The 14672-nt window shown below is 37.1% G+C and overlaps 1 protein-coding gene across 3 annotated transcripts in view; it reads left to right on the top strand.

Moving 5' to 3' along the window:
• The window catches only part of arm (armadillo), a 251436-nt gene that overhangs the window by 165437 nt on the left and 71327 nt on the right, over positions 1-14672 (top strand). For all 3 annotated transcript variants that reach the window (XM_067141649.2, XM_067141650.2, XM_067141651.2), the window contains exon 10: positions 1918-2085. In XM_067141649.2, coding sequence (XP_066997750.1) covers positions 1918-2085 — 168 coding nt within the window. The remainder of the gene's footprint in view (positions 1-1917; positions 2086-14672) is intronic.

Here is a 14672-nt window from a genome sequence, read left to right as displayed (position 1 = left end):
AATTACCATAGAAAAAGAAATCTATAACGAATTGCATTCTTTGGACTATCTACATGGTATAAGGTTTTATATTTTCAGAAAGCTTTTGCAATCCATCACCACAATAAATGTTAACTCTAATCATTCAGCAGCTCACAAGTGAAGGGGGAAAAAACAAAAAAACAAACTAATAAAACATACAGCAAGAGCAAATGGTTACAACCCAAAAGTGATTCATAAAATTATACACAGACAAGAAAAAGGAAAATATAACAGAACAAATTAATAAACAATATGCAACATTCACATAGCCCTACTGCAGAAATAAAATTTATAAGATTTCTAACATTTTAACTTTGTGGTCAAATTAATTTCTTGCCTGCATCTTGCATATGTCCAATTTCACATTAGGCAAGTATGGGAAGGTAATACATAAGCAAAATGCTGGATTTTTATATTAAATATATGAACTTCACATTTTTTTTTTTACCATACATCATGTTAACAAAATTATTAATATTTTGTGAAAGTGTGGTACTTGCAGAGGCATTTGTTCGGGTGCAGTCATGGGTTCTGTGGACGGGTCTCACAATAAAGTGTCTCATTTCTGTCTCGTTTCAGTTTCCCGTCAGAACACACAGCACTAACCTTTGTTTTTTGGCATCAGGATTATCTTTGCTGTGTAGCTTCCCATTCAGACAAAATTCTTCATTACACATGTTCTGTCAGCCTTGCTTATGGGCATTTTATTTCCTAACACCCCCATAACCTCCATAACTAGATCTCTAAAAGGCTCTTGACTCTTCAGGTTTATTTTCTGCCTTTGCTCCATACTAGTTAGTTGAAAACTGTTCACTGAAGCTATTCCACAGCACTGTGGTGAGAATACTTTGAAAAATTATGGTCACCTTCTTTGTTCCGTACGTCATAGTTTTTGCCACTGTCTTCCGTCAGAATTCTTCCTCGTCACTCAAAAATTTCTTCTCAGATTTGGGAACACTAATTTCACTTCCAGAATAAGTCAACAAATCAACGCCAATCTCGCCATTGTCAAACAAATGTCCATAAATATCAGGTTCCAAGCCGTGACTGGTAGAAACCATCTGGATAACAAATATGAACACAACAGCGTTGAACTATCTCCACAGAACAAGCGACCCATTTAAAACAAATAAACAGTAGATGGCAGCATGGAACGAGAAATGTCCAGGCAATTTTTGCTCCAACATATGAAATATTATATCCTCATATTATAATATTATAACCTCAAAAGTTGTCGGACTATGACTGGAATAGAAAATTAACGATGTCTGACTGAGTCTGACATTGTATCCCAAATGGTTAAGGAAATTCAATGTAAATGTATCTTTTAGAGCTAATAACAAACTCTCACAGAAAATTTACAACCCCAATGTATTAAATAAAAAGGACATTTATACTAAATAGAGTATATAGGCTCATATGTAATGATAAAATCTATATAAGAAGGTCTGGCTGGGCACGTGGTGAACATTATTTTCTTTAAATTATGATAAAACATATCTGAAAATCGTGAGATTTTTCGGGCATTTGTCAGCATGAGTCGGCTGTTACACCAAAACTGAGTAAAACTGTATATAATGTATATTGAAATAAAGTAGGACTGAGGAGAGTGAGCCAATGACCTTTGGGCCAGGACAATTACACGCACTTCTTTCTCCTTTGGCCACCGTGACTGCGCCAATACTATGGTATGCGCGCCGGGGGTTTGGGTATAAAAGAACCCCGGTCCATGGCCTCCTGGAGTAGTCACGGCTGGCTGAGGGAGCAGGCAATAATAATGAATGGAAGGGGGAGGGAGTAAAATCTGGGAAATAGACCAGATGCTTATAATAAAACTTAACTTCATTCAAATAAATATTGTATGTCTTCAGTAATTAATTTTTCTTTGATTCATAGCGGTCATCTGTTGCAAGTGGTGGCAGTCAGCAGCCAGGAGCATATGCTGATGGTGTTCGAATGGAAGAAATTGTGGAAGGCACAGTGGGTGCCCTTCATATCTTAGCTCGGGAATCTAATAACAGAGCCATCATTAGAGGACAGCTTGTAATACCCATATTTGTTCAGGTTAGTGGAATAGAATAATTTTCTGTTTCATTGTTGTAGTAATTTTTATTTAACTTGTTAATATATCTTTAGATATGTTAGTTTATCAGACTCCTTGACTGAATGGCAGTCATTTGGGCCTTCAGTTCAAAGGGTCCCGGGTTAGATTCCGGTGGGTTTGGGTGTGTTAATCACACCTGGTTAATTCCTCTGACTTGGGGACTGGCTGTCCATTTCTGTCCCAATACTCTCCTCTTCATACACTCACTGCACATTATATTACCAATCACCACAGAAATACATGATGATAAATACTTACCTCCACATATGTCTTGATGTTGGGAAGGGTAACCGGCCATAAAACAGGGCCAAATGTACACTTACAACACAGTTTGCACTGCGACCCCACCAGTGCTATGAAAAAAGGGGAGAGGTGTTAGTTTATTTTGATGGTAACTGTGATTGGAATATTTCCAGTTATTGAAATCATAAGAGCTTCAATCCATGTCATTGTCACATGTAGTTCAGATCAATAAATATCCAGATAACCATGGACAATAGTGACATGACAACATAGCTAAACGTTAATGGAGTAAAGAAAGAAGAAAATCTGTGTGTTTTTTTTTTTTGTAAGTATACTGTACAGAACTCGGTTCAGCTTGTTAAAGGAAAACATTTTTCTTATCAGTGAATGACAGTTGTTCAGAGATATCATGGTGATAAAATAGTGGTTAATAGGTGGATTGGCCTTCAGTCCTCTGCTGAAACTTTTGGTTGATTAACTTAATAGTCTTCACTGTTGCAGGGGGGTTGATTACTTAACCAGTTAGTGAGTGGTTGTGAACGTTTATTGAAGTAATAGTTCAAGCTAGAAACATTTCTGTCGATAGAAGACTCAAATTAATACTTCCCCAGGCAAACACTCAACCGCAGAAAAATTGGCTGTTGCAAATGTCTTTCTTGCAAAATCCTCTTGTTTGAAGTATGGTGAACATATTGTGCAGGTCGTAGGACTTCATATACCATATCTTTGGCCACCGGTTATCCACAGTTTTCAAGTATCCTCATGTTTTAGGAATGTAGAATGTATAAAATTAAATATTTTTTGCGGGCCAAATTTTGTATGGTAGTGTGTACATTCTTAAGTAGGACCCTCTTTCATATGTACAGCTAGTTTTGTGTATGTAGGACTCGTGTTGTGTTTTACTAGTCATCTTGCAGACTCTTAGGTACAATTTCCCAAATTGTCCATTGTTGTTGTACTGGATTAATTCTATGTAACCAATGTTTGCTACATGCATTTTGTATAATAAGCTAGAATATTTTACTATACTTTACGTTCAGTTGTTAGTAATTGAATTTGGGTGAAATTGGGTTTGAAATCTACGTAGTTTTCCCTGGTTTCTTGTTTTCACACCAGGCAAATGCTGGGGCTGTACATTAAGGCCATGGCCGCTTCCTTCCCACTCCCAGCCTTTTCCTATTCCATCATCGCCATAAGACCTATCTTATGTTGGTGCGATGTAAAGCAAATTGTAAAGAAAGGTTTGTAATTGTGGTGTGATTGGTATTATGGTTGGTCTTCCCTAGTAGTATAACTTCCAAGTAATAATCTAAGTCTCTTGAATGTATCTTTGTTGAATATAAGAAACTTATGAGATTTCAGGTATTGAGAAGTTATTTGCACTAGAAAATTGCATGAGAGTTTGACATGCTATCTATATACTTTGTTATTCAGTGAAGACCATCTAACTCATTGTATGCTAGTTGTTCACTGATGATCCTTGCCAGAAAATACCTCAGAACTTCAAGGCAGAAATCTCTTATGATGATCTGATTCATTGGCATACTATTTCCCTTTGAATAATGCACAATTGTAAAGTAAATTGAACTTCAACACTACTTATTTTTTTCAGGCTTCCAATGTTTCAACCTTTCAGCCATCTAGTGCTGATGGCTCATAAGCAGTTATGATTAATTTTAGGATGTTTTATGTCTGTGTATGTCTGTGGGATAGTTACAGCCACCAGAAATTGAGATGATCTGCAAATGAATCAGTATGTCTAGACTATTAAAATACTTTCAGAACTTAAGCTTTTCAAACCTATTTGTTGACTATGAAAACATGTTCCTAGAGTAGTAAGTTTTGCACAAACGGACAGTTTTGTGTGCTAATTCTGTAAATTAGAGAAAGTTGTTTATTATTTAATTTTGTCAATTTTTTCTCTCAATAATATCTTAAATCTAAGTTTGTATCTAGCAATAGAAAAGCACATCTGGCCAGTATTCTCTGCTAGCTTATCATAATTTTCTTCTCACAAGATATAGGCAGCCGACTAGTTCTACCATAGAGCATATTAAGCTAAATTGTTCTCTGGTATGAACTGTGAAATGTACATGCTTTGTGTGGAATTGCATATTAAACTGGTGTACCTCAAGTGGAAATGTTTATTCAAGTTTCTAATAAAATTATAAGGAGTAGCAAATATTTACAACTCTCATGCAAATTTTCACTACATCCCTTCAGTGTTATCACCAGCAAAGTCACCAGATGCACGAGGTTCAATTGGACACCGTCACTGAAGGCATCTCTGATTGATGATGGAACGTCCTTCTGCGTGTAGTACAGTTAGAGCTTCAGAAAACCCGGTGTCCTGAGAGGTCTTTCAACAATGAAGAAAAGAAGGGGGGGGGGGGGGGGAATCAAAATATTGAAATATTTTTGTTAATCCCAAGATTTCCTATTGCCATCCATGCACATTGGTGACCACTGCTTCTGCTACATTGCAACACGAGTTATCCAGCGAGATACTAAGCTATTACTTGAGAAACACCGTGGGGGGGGAAAGGCTCTTCATCTCGCTTTTCTGGATCTTGGGAAGGCCTTTGATCGAGTACCACATGACCTAATCTGGTTACCGCTACGAGAACATAGCATTCCAGAGCACCTTGTTAAGTGGGTACAGATGCTCTACGTAGAACCAAGGAGTTAGCTTCAAGCTGCCGCAGGAGCGTCCGATGATTTCCGCATCACTGTAGGTGTCCATCAAGGCTCTGCCTTATCACCACTGCTGTTCATTCTTGTGATGGACACACTTACATCAGACCTGCACAAGCCAATACCATGAACACTTCTCTGTGCTGATGATGTCATGTTGGCTGCTGAGAATAAGTTTGATCTCCAGCACCAAACAGAAGAGTGGAACAAACGACTAGCACAATACGGCCTGTGCCTCAATAAACAGAAGACAGAATGCATGACATTAGATCCTCGAAGTTGGAGCCATCCATATTGATAGTGAAGATCTACCACGAGTAGAGAAATTTAAATATTTTGCTTTCGATAGCAGACTTACTGACAAGGATACACGCAGCCTGGCTGAAGTAGCGAATGATGACGGGCATCACCTGCGACCGTCGGATGAAGGACCATCGGAAATCTAAGATCTACCAGACTGTTATCCGTCCTGTCGCTCTCTACGGCTCTGAGTGTTGGTCTGTTACAAAGGAGGTAGAACGTAGATGAAGCCTCATGGAGACAAAGATGCTTAGGTGGACTGAATCATATTTCAAACAACGATATTAGGAAATGTTTTGGCGTTGCACCGATCCAGAAGAAAGTGCAGGAAAACCGTCTGCGCTGGTTTGGGCATGTGTTGCATGCAGAAGACGATACATTGGCAAAGTCAGCGTATGCATTGGAAGTCGCTGGAAAGAGGCCCAAGGGACGATCGAGACGGCGATGGACCGATACAGTGCATGACGACCTGAAAGCTGTAAGACTACATCCAGACATGGCCCGAGACCGAATTAAATGGAGACAATGAATCCACACAGCAGACCCTGCCACCAGGCGGGAAAACGCTAAAAAAGAAGAAGATACTAGGTGTTTTATCCGGCAGGAAATGTGGACCTGTTCAGTGTACCTGGATGCAATTGGTGTGCAAGAAAATGACTTTATCACCTTGGTGTAGTGCATGACTAATATACTGTCATTATTTCTTGCCACTATCAGCATGATCATCACCCTAATGGAGTCTTGTGAAAGTTTCTTTTCTTGCAGCGATCCTCCTGTAAGGCACCGTTCATTCAATTGTTGATTTAGTTAAGGCTTATTCACTCATGCTCAGGTCTCGTCAAAGGATACGATATCCTGCAGAAATGCATCCTGTTCATTGCAGTCATTATATATGATTGAGTTAGGCAATGTTGAATCTGACGTGTTACAATTTTTCTTAAATCGACAATGTTCTTCTTTATTTGCTAAATGATTGGAGACAACCCAACTTCCATAGTTAGCTATTGGACGGTCCATTGATACTCTGTAGAAAGGTGGCACCAAACTCGACGTTTTTATCAGGTATGAGTGGCCAATCCGAGTGGATTATATAAATCTACTGTCTCGTGCCAAACACAACAAAATGCACTGACCATCATACAGTCTTCTGATACAGCAGGGCATCATTGCCATAGGTTTCATATTGGCCTCGATGACACTCTGATGCATTTTAGGCACAAAGCACCTGGAGCTTGGTAAAAAATATTTTGCTCCGTAATTGGGGCAATATACCACATGCTATTCACTTCAACCACATACAATGCATCACTTTACTCTTGCTACTTTTGGTTCTCCATGAATCTATGCATCTCTCAACTGACACCACCAGCTGCCTGATGGCGTATATATATAGTGTTGTAACTTCTGACATCGTTGCCTCTCTCAAATTTACAATCCTTGCATATCTCTCATGGCAGATATTTTCTGTTTACTCTTTGGTGCTTATAAATGTTTCAGTGTATCCCAGGATAGGGATTCTGAACTTGTAGAATATACTTGATGACCTGCTGTTTCGATAAACTTTTCTTATTTCCTGACTGTGCAGCTATTGTATTTGAGGGTCAAAGTGCTGTTCAGTTTTCCTCCTGTTATGATAGTTCTGTTTTTCCCCCCTCATCAATCTGTAATATGCAGGGGATTTATTTAGTATTTTTGGTCTACTAGAAAAATGTGTTTCACCTTCCAGGTACTCTATACGGTACATCCATGGTCAGTTGTAATTCAGGCTTCATGACACATCTCCAAAACACACCATACATAGCAGTGTACTCCACCCATACTTTTTCTTGAATTTGGCGAAGAAAGCTTGGGTGTGCGCATTATTTGAAATAAGGGTTGTACCGCTTTGCCTCAAACATTGGATCCTCTTACACTATAGGCTCCGTGCGCTGATGGGAGAAGTGCACTGCTGCGCAGCGATTGACGAACATTGTAAGTTAATGTGTTTCACCGTGCACATATCCGCTGTCGTCTCACTGCGTGCTGCCATGGCCGACTAAATAACAGTGGGATTTCAGAGTGTTTTATGCAACAACAATTGGGCACATCATTCCAAACATGCAGAATGTGGTTATGTAATAAATTTACAAGAAAAACAGTTTGTAGGAAGTAGCAACAGAGCAATAACTGCAAATGTGATCAGAAAGTAACATTGGCTCACTAGATATCCTACCATTTTCACGAGAGGCAACGTAGTAATTTATGTATTAGTAGTAGTGATAATGAGATTAGTGTTCATATACACATTCAACAATGCTGTTTTCAGAAAAATATCCTTGGTCTATTTCTAATACGATATGTTAGCATAGGTTAATGCTGCTAGGGAGGTGATTAATTTTAATTAACTAAATATAACCAAGTTTTTTAAGGAAGGCCTTGGTAACAATATTATTTCATGAAGGCGAGAGTAATTGTTTCCATGAAACGTAAGCATATTTCAGCTGTTGTTTATGCAGTTTGCTCAGACCATGTCACCTCGCACACTGATCGACAGTGTGAATGGTCTCGACCTCGCATCTCAAACGTAGGTAAAGAGAACTACAACAAGGGCAAGAGAGTAGAGGAACTTTTTCTGATAAAAAGGCCCAGGCTTGATGTTGAACCTCTTGAAATTCCTAATTTTGAAACCGCATGTACACAACCAAAAATTATGCATGAGAAGAAAAGTTCAGAATCACTTAAAGTTGCCAGTAAGTGATTATATTGTTGCCAATAAGTGATTATTTTTATTGTGTGTCTGTATTTAATATAATCAAGTCCACCTCTGTCTCAAGTTGGAAAAGAAATAGTGCTAAAAGAAGCAGGTTGATTGGGGCACCTTATAAATCGGTGAAGGGTTGGAAGGAAGTCCCAGCACGCACACTTAAGCCTCCATTAAGTGTAGAATGAAATATGCCAAGAAATTAACTGAAGAGGAACGGAAAAACTTATTTGATGCCTTTTGGAAGGAGTCTAGTTCTTGAGACCAGAAATGTCAGATGATAAGAACCTTGATGAAGGAAGTTCCAAAAAATAAACACAGAACTCGTAAAGAAATGGGTAGTTCTGCACAGATAAGAAAGATGACATAACTACACACTGTAAATGTCACACACACACACACACACACACACACACACACATGGAAGTGGACAGTATTCATTCAACCATTGAAAGGAAAAAGTCAATACGCACCAACTTGGAGATCGCTGTACCATGTGATTGGGCTCTGTTCATTAGAACATGCCAGGTAAAGAAGCCACTAGTAGTCCATGAAATGCAATGTAGCGATTTCAAAAATTTCACATCTTTAACTGAAACATCTGGATCCCCTTTCACAAATCACAAGAAATCTACTACTGGTGAAATATTCCTAATCTCGAAAGTTGTATGGCTTAAAATTTCAGCTGACAAACCTGGAGTTATTGCCTACAAGATATTCTTCAATGACACCTGTTTTCAAGAATTTTATATCAGAAGACATCGTAGAAATGCTCTCCTGTTATGAAAGGAAATTCTGACTGTACGAAGTGGACCCAAACCCATTAGTTCAGCAAAATACACGGACCTGAAAACATTAACTGAGTGGATTCCACGGCAGTACAGTGCATTTTACAGTGACATCCCTCATGGAGAAGATGAGTGATACTTCTATAGATAAAAATTGAAATTCTCTGGAGAACATTTCATTCAGAGAAAGTAATTTACAATTATCTTATGCACAACTTCAGTGATAAAATTAATGTGAAGAAAAGTTGTGAAAATTGTCTTAATGTGATAATTATAACATTTTGTGTGTGCTATATTGTTTTTCTTGTTTAAGCTACAGAACAGGTATAAATTGACATTACATACAGTTATTTGTGTTTTAACTTACTTTTACAGCATCCAGAAGTGTAATAAGGAATTAAGAAGAAAAAGGGCGTATATCCGTTTTCACAGTTTTCCCAAGAAAACTTAGATTTCAATATATGAATATGAATTTATTTCACATCTACATAATCATATGATATGCAGAATAAATATCTATAACACATTTGCAGTTCTACTGAATTTGTAAAATGAGCATTTGGCATAGATGTTCAGCCAGTTACTGTTTTTAACTTATACTGTAAAATTAACAAAATGAACATAAGCCCTTTTGCTTCTCAGGTACGGATTTATATATACTATCACAAATTTGGAGCACGGATCAAACACCAGGCTATTTTGAAATGCCACTTGGCAACATTGTCGACAGGAAGGAGGGATCCAGCATAATGAATTGGCAGCAGTGAAAACAAAAGGTGTTCAGTCATATTGTGTATAACTGGCAAAGGACGAAAGCTACCTAATGTGATATTTAAAGGAAAGGCTGTTTGAAAGTATCAGTAAAAGGTTTATTGTTGAAAGTGAATCCGAAAAGATGGACGGACAGTGATGTGATTAGCGCACAGCTGTGAGGTTGCATTCGGGAGATAGTGGGTCCGAACCCCACTAACGGCAGCACTGAAGATGGTTTTCCATGGTTTCTCATTTTCACACCAGGCAAATGCTGGGCCTGTACCTTAATTAAGGCTACAGCTGCTTCCTTCGCACTCCTACTCCTTTCCTATCCCATTGTTGCCATAAGACCTATCTGTGTTGGTGTCATATAAAGCAACATGTAAAATAAAATTCAATATTTAAAAAACCGTTTTGGTTAACTGGGTGACACATGTTTGGCAACATCACCCAGATGCGCTGCTAAATTTACGTAACCTTGTTGGTCTTTGACAGCTTCCGTGGACACAACTCAAGGAGTGTGACAGAAGTTATGAGAAAAAACTGATTTGGTGATTATTCCTGGAGGCTTAACGTATGTCCTCCAACCATCTTGATTTATGAATTTCATTTTCCGTATTGACATTTACCAATCTTCATAAAAGGAAAGAAAAATTCCACCTAATCAATACATTTATTTTCTTGTAAAGTATTACAATCTAGGACCGGTTTCGACCCTTCATAGGTCATCCTCAGCTATATCAGAATCACATTTGCATTTCTATCTTATACCTCTGAAAGACCTTCATGATGTATTGTTTCATAATTTTCAGTGAAAACTTATCTAAAAGACTTACAAATTTCTAAGCGTTGTGTTAAAATTAAAAATTAAAATTACAAAACTTTGTCTATTATATACATGCCCTTGGGCTGACAGAATGCATCCTTGGGTTGATTAAGCATCTATCTTAGGTATTGCTTATTCTGTTGAATCGAAACCCTTTTATACTTAATGTACAATCATGAATAGACTATCAGTAAAATTTGATAAATAAAGCTTGCATGATAATTATAATAAAATATCATGTTACATCTTTATACCTTATTGCTGGAGTGATATTATTTTAGGCAAAATATAAATGCGTGTTGACCTCTATAAAATATTTTTACATAAACACACTAATGTACTTTAAAGTCTAATCATTGTACTTTAAAGTCTAAAATACTTATTGCTTGGATCTTGCATTGTTATGTGGTAAAATATTATAACAATTTGTCTTATATAACATCAGATATTGATAATGTTTAAATATGCCGTGTATGGTTGGCTTTTAAACCTAATGATTAAATGTCAGTTCCTTCTTGCATAAAATTACAAGTTTCATATTATGTTGATTATGTATTGTATAAAACATAAATGTCTATTAAATTGAATGCTTATCATTTACTACAGAAGTTTTAAAAAACACTTGAATGTCTAATAATATAGTCAGTGTGTTTAGTGACACTGAAACGTGTTGGCCTTGATTCTTGCGTTATATTTCCATAATTTGCCTTTTTTTATATATGTCGAATGTTGATCTTTATAGGTTCCATTTGTAAATAACAGCACATTCCTATAACTGTGAAATGGATCAATATAAGCTTGATACGTGTTAAATTATGGAATATATGTGTGATTCAGTTCTGGTCTAACTTCTGGAGTTTTCTCCCATCAAATGCCGTAAGACTGTGGTGGTTCCTTTCCCTTTTTTAAGGCTGGTAAAGTCTGTAAGCCAAAATGAATGAAGTGAGTTAGATTTCAATAGAAGTGTAATATTGTGTGAATTTGTAAAGCCTGAATTAATTTACTTACTGCTGGATGTTTGAAATGCAAGTTTCTTGGTCGTTTGACAAGTAATGTACCTCGTACTGATGGTTCTAGTGTTGTCTGTTGTGAGAGGGGCGGAGGGATAAGTAAGGGAGGTTGTTACGTGTGTATGGGCGGAGTCACTGAGGTTCGCTGTCTGCACCGTAGCTTGTGTATGACGTTTATGTAAAAATATTTTATAGAGGTCAACACGCATTTATATTTTGCCTAAAATAATATCACTCCAGCAATAAGGTATAAAGATGCAACATGATATTTTATTATGATTATCACGCAAGCTTTATTTATCAAATTTTACTGATAGTCTATTCATGATTGTACATAAGTATAAAAGGGTTTCGATTCAACAGAATAAGCAATACCTAAGATAGATGCTTAATCTACCCAAGGATGCATTCTGTCAGCCCAAGGGCATGTATATAATAGACAAAGTTTTTTAATTTTTAATTTTAACACAACGCTTAGAAATTTGTAAGTTTTTTAGATAAGTTTTCACTGAAAATTATGAAACAATACATCATGAAGGTCTTTCAGAGGTATAAGATAGAAATGCAAATGTGATTCTGATATAGCTGAGCATGACCTATGAAGGGTCGAAACCGGTCCTAGATTGTAATACTTTACAAGAAAATAAATGTATTGATTAGGTGGAATTTTTCTTTCCTTTTATGAAGATTGGCCTCCAACCAGTAGATGTGTCTATAAAGTGACTATTCATCTGAAGGCGTGATATATGCAATGGGTGCCAGATGAAAAACATGAATTTACATGGAGTAGAAAAATCAAGCAGCTGGATGCATTGCAGATTTGCAAGTGGGTAAAATGTGCCTGGGACTCCATTCCCCTACCACTTGTGGGGAATATTTCACAAAATGTGTGGTATTACAAATTCGTTTGACAGAACTGGATATTACAAGTGATAAGCTTTAACAGCTTCATTTCAAGTAATACTAATCCCGTATTGACTATAATCAATCAATGAATATTCAAGATAAACTTAAATATTATAATTAAGCGGTCCGCCTATTCAATACAATATATAATTTTTATTATATGTAGTACATGTTTCGTCCCCTAAGGGACATCATCAGCTAATAATATATTAACATTAATATATCAGACATAAATATTAAAATTGGAAAGACACCCTAAAATTTTTGACATTTAAAATAAGATCTTTGAAATTTTGTTAAAATTGTAAGTCATAAGACAGATGAAACAGTTAAATTGTCCATATTTCTCTCGTTGATGTTCTTGGAAAATACCAGTTTTGCTTATAAAATCTTAAAATATCATTTTTTGTAAATGATCAAAAATGATTCTTTACACCCGGGAGCTCATAAAAGCATGATTTACAGAGCTTTTAATATTCCGCTTTCAACCCAGGATTTAAAAAAAGAAATTAATACTATATACCATTTAGCATACAAGAATGGCTATAATAAGGAGTTTGTAAACAGAATTATAAATAAAGTAAAACATAAGCCTAAGACTACGTTAATACAAGAACAAAAAGGAAAAGAGAATAAGAAATGTGCTGTATTTACATATAATAGCAGTAAAATATACAGGGTGAAGCGTAATCCGCGCACTTGGGCGTCGCAGCGCGACTCCTCACATGCCAGCAATAAAAAAATGTCTCTTACAGAATTTCGTCTTGCGAGTATATCCGGCAGAAAAAGACGTTGAAGAGTAGCAATCTGGCAACACCGTAGCCACATGTAGGGTAACTACCTCTGTCGGCAGACGTTAGTCGTACTGAAAAGTTGGTGCAGTGGATAGAGTTTTGGGTTAGCATGCAGGAGGTCGAGTGGTCGATCCTGGGTTGAGGCGTTTGTTTTTTATTTCGTAAATGTAGTCCAGGTGGTATCGTATCTGACATCTTAATCGTCAACAGCGATTGCAGTGGGTCCTCTAGAAACCATTTGCACTTACATACTACGATCCTAGAAATGGACAAACAGTCGTTTTCATTGGTCAGCTTTGAAAGGCGCCCTTTCCACATCGTGGGCGTGAATTTATTCGCACCACTTCATCTACTAGATGTGAAACCTGTTTGTTTCAGCTGTCTATTTCTTATTAGTCTAACCAGGTATTTGTTGTTTCAGCGTTACAAAATGTTGTCAATGTAGGATGCATGTGACCTCAGAAACGGTGTCTTACTGTATTACAGTAGGTAATGTCAGATGGAAATTAGCAAATAAAGAATGTGCCTCAACCCAGGATCGAACCATCGACCTCCTGCATGCCAACCAAAAACTATACCCACTGCACCAACTGTACAGAACGACGAGAATGTGCTGACAGCGGTAGTTACCCTACATATGGTTACAGTGTTGCCAGATTGCTACTCTTCAACGTCCGTTTTCTACAGGATATACTCGCAAGACGAAAATTTGTAAGAGACATTTTTTTATTGCTGGCATGTGAGGAGTCGCGCTGCGACGCCCGAGTGCGCGAATTACGCTTCACCCTGTATAGTATTACGAATGTATTCAAAAGACGTAATTTAAGAATCGCTTTTAGGACTAACAACACAAACTCAAAATTATTTTATAACACTCATATCGTTAATAATAATAAATTCCAAAATTCGGGTGTTTATAAACTGAAATGTGCTAGTTGTTTAAAAAGTTACACAGGACAAACAGGTAGGAACTTCATTATAAGATATCAGGAACACACCAGAGCCAAGAAATACAACAGATACTCGGCCATGAGCGAACATATATGAGGAAATCTACATTTATCTGGACCAGAGAAACAATCCAACAAATAATATCAGTGAGCTTTCTGAGAAGTATGACATTTTATATGAAGAACTATTAAAAGTGAAAGTTAGGAAGAAACGTCAGACTCTTAACACGTCACACGCTCGGTGACACTCAGGTTGTTCAACTTAAGACACACTCTCCTACTTCCCCTCCACACTCCCCGCTCTGCGTAGCAACTACTAGTACTTGTTTTAAAGCAGATGCACGCTTACCTCGGTAGAAGTGAGTCCTTCTCCGCACATCGGGGCCAGTAATGAGTGAGTAATACGATTTTATTACATTACGTTATATTTATTTAATCTTCCATTTCACGTTACTTACACTTATATTATTTTTTATTTTTTCATTTTATTTCAGATAAAATTATATCCATTACCACACAGAACTTTACCATCACGGCCCCGAT

The sequence above is a fragment of the Anabrus simplex genome, chromosome 2 (assembly GCF_040414725.1).
Source record: "Anabrus simplex isolate iqAnaSimp1 chromosome 2, ASM4041472v1, whole genome shotgun sequence".
Classification (NCBI taxonomy): Eukaryota; Metazoa; Arthropoda; class Insecta; order Orthoptera; family Tettigoniidae; genus Anabrus; species Anabrus simplex.
This window is presented reverse-complemented; position numbering and strand designations above follow the sequence as displayed.